The sequence below is a fragment of the Perognathus longimembris genome, chromosome 1 (genome assembly GCF_023159225.1).
Source record: "Perognathus longimembris pacificus isolate PPM17 chromosome 1, ASM2315922v1, whole genome shotgun sequence".
NCBI classification, from domain to species: domain Eukaryota; kingdom Metazoa; phylum Chordata; class Mammalia; order Rodentia; family Heteromyidae; genus Perognathus; species Perognathus longimembris.
The window spans coordinates 11,722,252-11,728,251 of NC_063161.1; the positions used below are offsets into that span (position 1 = coordinate 11,722,252).

At 45.2% G+C, this 6,000-nt stretch overlaps 1 protein-coding gene across 6 annotated transcripts in view; it reads right to left on the reverse strand.

Moving 5' to 3' along the window:
* Ric8b (RIC8 guanine nucleotide exchange factor B) overlaps nucleotides 1–3,320 on the reverse strand; it is a 103,860-nt gene extending 100,540 nt beyond the window's left edge. For 4 of the 6 annotated variants that reach the window (XR_007212480.1, XM_048356594.1, XM_048356574.1 and 1 more), the window contains exon 1: nucleotides 2,799–3,320. Coding sequence is in view for 5 of the 6 variants with exons in the window: in XM_048356594.1 (XP_048212551.1) it covers nucleotides 2,799–2,882 (84 nt within the window). In the remaining variant the exon portion in view is untranslated. Of the gene's footprint in view, nucleotides 1–2,097; nucleotides 2,352–2,798 lie in introns of those variants that run through there. The other 2 variants (XM_048356602.1, XM_048356613.1) reach the window with 2 other exon arrangements.
* Between the last annotated feature and the right edge of the window lie 2,680 nt (nucleotides 3,321–6,000).

Sequence of the window (6,000 nt, forward strand, 5' to 3'; positions counted from 1 at the left end):
ATAGTATTATCCTTGTTTTACAGATAAGGTAACTGAGACTCAGAAGCCTAAAACAACTTATCCATAATCTTGAAACTAATTAATGGTAGAGTTGGAATTAGAACTAAGGTTTACCTTAGTAAATATACCCTCTTTCTATATAATATATAGTAAATATACCTTCTTTCTACAATACTTGAAAGGATTGTCTTTATTAGCTATAACAAGGTAACATAATGAACCTCACTTTCTCTCTTCTTCCAGTCAGGGAATGATCATTTCTTTACATCATTCATTCCTCCTTTGTATGGACTCCTCAATATCTTTTCTTATATTCACCTCTGATTCCAAATATTTCCAAAATCCATTGTCGCAAATAAGAAAATTGCACATGCTATCCAGCCACTTTTCTTCAGGGTGTCAGATTCCATATACCATAAAGCCAGGTAGTTTCTTTTCATTCCTCTATTCTTATTGCCTGACCACTGATATAGGATTTCCCTTCTATTCATATTCCCGCAAATCTCTCTCTGAGGGGCAAAGCTTCAGTGCAATACGAAGCCCAGTTATTATTTCTGAACTATAATCAGACCTATCATACTAATCTTACTATAATCAGCATTAAAATGGAGCTTTCTTATCAAATTCCAAACTGACCCTTTTTCTATAAAGTCAGACTATTCTTAGGCTTGACTTGGCCAAAAAGTGCATTTACCTGGAATCTTCTAAAGCATTTCAGCATATTGCCTTAAGCAATGCATAATAGGCACAACTTAAAAAATACTCCTAATATGAAAAAGAGGGATCTAATATCCAATACTTAGGCTCTGACAAAAGCTGGCAAGGAATAACAAGTGGGAACCAACCTGGAGGGAGATCAAGAAGAGGAAGAGAAAAACTGGAGAAAGTAAATGTATGTGTGTGTCTAATTTAGCCATGAAGGAAAATAGAAACATAAGAAAGTGTTAAGATCCAGGTGGAGGTTTTTCCTCCTCCCTTCCCTACAGAAGAAAGTTCCTATTTATTGCTGGGTATCTGACACATAGTAAGTACTAAATAAACACTAGTTAGTTTGATACAATGGACACATTCTTTATTATGCTTCTCTGGGAAATACTATTATACTTCTTTGGTAGCTGCTTCCTATCTTTTCTGGAAAGCAGTAATAAATCAAGTTAAAAGAACATGATCTACACCACACACCTACACATTAAATGAGTTTCTCCTAAATTAAGCACATATGCTCAAGGATAAAGCATATCATAAAGTGAAGGGGCAAAGATGTGAACAGAATACAGCCCATGCACCTTCCCAAAGAAAGAGGCAGAGCAGAAAGAGCACTGTACTTCAGATCTGAAAAATCAGATTCAAACTTTAGTCACACCTTACATTGGCTATGTGGATTTGGGACTACATTATGACTGTAAATTTTACCATTTATAAAATCTTACTATTTATACTCTATTCACAGTGTTGTTGGGAGGATTAAATGGGAATGAAGGTTCTTCACAAATAGGGACTGTGCCTTATTTTTGGATCTTTGCTATGAGGGACATAAATGGCATACTAGCAGCTCAGTAATACAAAGTATATGAAAGTGTATATACGTGGTAGACACAGAACAAGTAGAGGGGAGACCATGTAGGGGGCAAGATACAGAAAGATGTTATGTAGAGGGTGTGACCTGGCATTGTGTGTGTTTTTACAGAAGGGAGCAGTCAAGTCACTCCTGTAAAGCAGTCTTCTAAACAAACTAAAGGTGTGGTGTGCTGCATTTTGAAGTGAACATGTAAAATTCCTGGAAGGAGCAGTAAAGACAAGATAACGGTTCTTGGAGAGAGATTCTGAGAAGCGACTGGGACAAGACACCATTTCACTGCAGAGTTGTAAAGTGGAAAGGAGAAACAATGAATGGAGAGTTGGAAGACCTCCGTTGGAATCCTGACTCTCAAGTATGACCTTGGGCAAATTACTTAACCCATCTAGAGTCTCAGTTGCAAAACACAGATAATACCTCACAGGACTGCTGTCAAGATTAAATGAGATAATGAATAGGAAAGCCGTTAATGCGATACAAATAATAGGTATCATTAGGAGTTAGATTCTCCACCCACTTACAACATAATATGTCCATGACCTTGGGCGTGATTTCAGCTCTTTGCATCTCGGTTTCCTCATCTATAAAATGGGAAGGATGATAACCATCTATCCTATAAATATACTCTTTGAGGATCAAATGAGAACACATATGAGATGTCAACGCCTTGAAAACCACAGCGGAGTGGGTACAGAAAGCACTGCCATCGTTGCTGATGTGTTTCATGCGTGTTTAAGGGCTGTGGTTTTTTGTTGTTTTTTTTTTTTTAGTTTGTTGTTGTTTTTGTTTGCAGAGAATCACTGCCCCCCCCCCCAAACCCCCACGCTATACAGGTGAGTAAGCCTCGCCGTGCATTTATGCATCCAGGAGATGGGCACAAGGCACGGACATACGTCTAGGGATTCTGGGGGTGTGACTCGCACGCTTGGGAAGGGGATGGTGGGGGACAGGTTGTTAGGCCAGGAATCCGAGGAGTGGGCTCTGAGAGTGGGAGACGGGGTGGGGTGGGGGTGGGAGAGAGAGGGGATGCAGGATGCACGGGCTGGGAAAAGGCTGGGGGCACAAACACGCATGCCCAAGCCGGAAACGTTTTTCATGGGGGGAGAGAAGCAATGCGCATCCCCGGAATGAGGGGGAGGGGATGGGCGAGGGATGCGACGTGCAAGCCCCTCGGGCGGCCCGAGGGCTGCGACAGGGCACGCAGGGGGCCGGGGCTCTTTACCTTGTCGCTGTAATCCCTCAGGACCCGCTCGATAGCCCCCGCCTCGCCGGCCCGGACGATGTAGAGGGCGCGCTCCTCATCCATGGCCGCAGGTGCGGGGGAGCCGCGGCCACCGTGCGCGCCCGAGCCGCTGCCTCCAGGTAAACGCCTCGCGCCCCCGCTCGCCCGCTCGCTCCTTCCCAGCTTCCTTCCTTCCCTCCTTCCCTCCCTCCCTCCAGTCTCCAGCCCGCCAGCCTCCGCCCGGGCAGGCCCGACGTCACCGCCCCTCAACTTTCACCCCGCGACGTCACCGCTCCCCCAGCAACCGCTGCCTCGCGGCCGCCCCTGACCAGGCCTAGGACTCGGAGGAGGCCTAGGGCGAACGGCCTGAGGCGGGGGTCAGGCCCAGGGCCCTGCGGGTTCTCGGTTTCCCAGCCTCGGAGAAGAGTCTAGTCTTTGCAGCGCGCTTCCACAGGCTGAGCTGTTCTCTCCTGACCCTCCTCTATGAATCATTCTCCGCAGCGGGCAAGAGCAACCCTGCTCTTCCCCGCCCATCTGCGAGCCAGCGGGCTGCGGACTACCATTCCCAGCATGCAACAGGGCTTTCCTAACTCTTCCATCCAGTTTACTAGAGAACTGGAGGGGCATGCCGGGATTAGTAGTCACCCCTCGGAGAAAGACTTCCTGCGTGGGCATACTGGGAACTGTAGTCCTGTGAGGAGCCGGAAATGGGGAGTCCAGCGATGGCTAGCAGACCGTTAGGGGGAGGGTCTGACCTGCGGTAGTGCTTGAGGTTTTGTTTTGTTTTGTTGTCTGTTGTTGTTGTTGTGCAGCTGAATGTCGAACCCCAGACGTGGCTGCCCCCCACCCCCACCCCCCGGCTGACCGTCGCGGGGAAACGGCCGCCTCTTGGTTGGGAGCTGTCAAGCCCCTTGTTAATCCCCTCTGTTCTCGCTTAGCGGTTTCGGTCTCTGGGCTTCTTCCCCGCCTCCCTTGGGTGCGTGCGGGTGGTTGGCGTTAGGCACTCGGTAACGTGGGGAGCGGGGCAATTGCCCGGATACAGGGGGAGAACCTGGAGACCCTTTGCCCCAGTCACTTCTGCCATATGTCTTGTGCTGGTGCAGGGGCCCCACACTTGTTTGGTGACTTGCACACCGTCCATCTACAGCACAAGTGTGTGTAACCAAAAGGATCTAGGACAAGTCAAGGGAATCGAGATCTGAACCCAGATCTTCTCCCCCAAAGAATGGCTGCTGCTCTCTAATTCCCTTCCCCATAAATGACACAACACTAATTTTTAAAAAAGAAAGAAAAGAAAAAGTGGTGATGCCTAGGAAGTTGGCTAGGAGTGAACCCGTGCCAGACACTCTTATTACATCCCTTCAGTGTGTTTGTACATTTTCTCACTGTGCGATGCACAGTGTGCAGTGCACCCCCCAAAGAAAGTCCAAACCTTCACAGAGAGTCTGCGACGCTGAGCAATCCCACGAACCGTCCTAGTATTCATTTTACGGTAAGGAAATGATCTGAGACAAGGTAATCAAAATTGCATATTTGGGGAACTGGATTTGAACTTGGACTCTGTTCTCTTCCTGCTACCCCCTTTTCTCAGCAATTGGATGGATTCCCCAAGTACCACCCGAGTTTGTTTGTTTGTTTTTAAATCCCTCCCCAGCTGGCCTCTCCCTCTTGAGCTGTGCTGAAAAGGAAGTAAAGGAAGCAGAAGGTTATTCATCTAATAATTGAGTTTTTTTTCTATATATTGTGTGAGACATTGGGAATCTGGAAATGAACCTGACAGGGCTTTTTGCTGTGTATTATACTTTTCATGCTGCAAGCAGTAAGAGAGCAATTGTTGAGCTAGGTGTGTAGTCAACGTTCTGGTACTGTGACCAAATGCCTATGATAATCAATGAAAGATTTATTTTGGCTCATGATTTCAGTCTATGGTTGCTTAGCCCCCATTACCTTTGGGCTGATGGTAAAACATTACTTGGTGGCTGGGAGTCTATGATGGAGAAAGCTGCTCACCTCATGGTAGCTAAGAGGTAAAGAGATAGGTAGAGGCAAGGGTGGGATCCCCATATCCTCTTCTCCAGCCCACCCCTAATAACCAGTCTTCACTCAACTCTATCTCACCTCTTACAGGTTCAACTACCCAATAGCACTTGAGGTGGGGACCAAATCTTTAACACATGGGCCTCTGGGGGACATTTCAGATCCACCCTATCACAGGGTAGGTTCTGTATCAATAATAGACTAACAACAATTTTAATCCATCTCTCAAAAAAAAGCACACTTCTTAGGAAAGTCATGAAATAGTAAGTTACAATTCCAAGGTAATAGTAATACCTACCATTTTATTTAACAGTTTACAAAAGATTTTAATATACTTGATTTCAATAGATTGCTAGTCAAGGTGTTATTGCACTTTATAAATAAGAAAACAGGTGATTTAAGCACCACTAACTCTTAAACAGAGCTGTCAGTTTTTGGATAGCCCCTCTGTGTCCAGAACTGTATTAACTGTGTTTGGGGTAACCATATATATTTTGGAACAAAGGTCTCCTGAAAAGTACATAATATATAAAGCAAAGTCACAGTAGAGATACTACTTTTAAAGAAGCTCTTATACATGTCTTGGAAATGCCAGTTTGCCTAAAATAGGCTATATTTTTAAGCTTCAATTCTGTACTTTTAAAAAGAAATTGAAGAAATATGAAACTGCGTGAATTAATGTCTTGGGAAGTTGTACTTTAATAATTTTAATTGAGTGTTAATATCCCAATTTTATAAATCAAAGGATCTTTGACTCTAACTCAAGTCATCCTTTGACCACTGAGCAGACTCTGGTCCCAGAAAAATTAATTGACTTGTCCAAAGTCAATAGTTAAATACAGGCTCTGGGACTAGAGCCTAGACTAGCCACTACATTGCTTTGCCTTCCTAAATATTAGTTATGTGATACTGTAAGGTCCTCCTTCTGATGTACGTAAGGTTTGTCAGAAAGGAAACCTGCCACACGGTTCAGGCAGAGAAGAGTTTATTGGGCGAGGGGAGAGCAAACTGCTAGCCCCCACAAGATGGAGATACAGGGAGACAGAGGGGAAGGAAGAAACGAAAAGAGAGCAAAAAAGGGAGCAAGAGAGTAACAGAGAAAAAGAAAGAGAGCGGAGACTCCTGTTGAACTGGATTATATAGGGAAAGGCGGGAGGTATGGCCA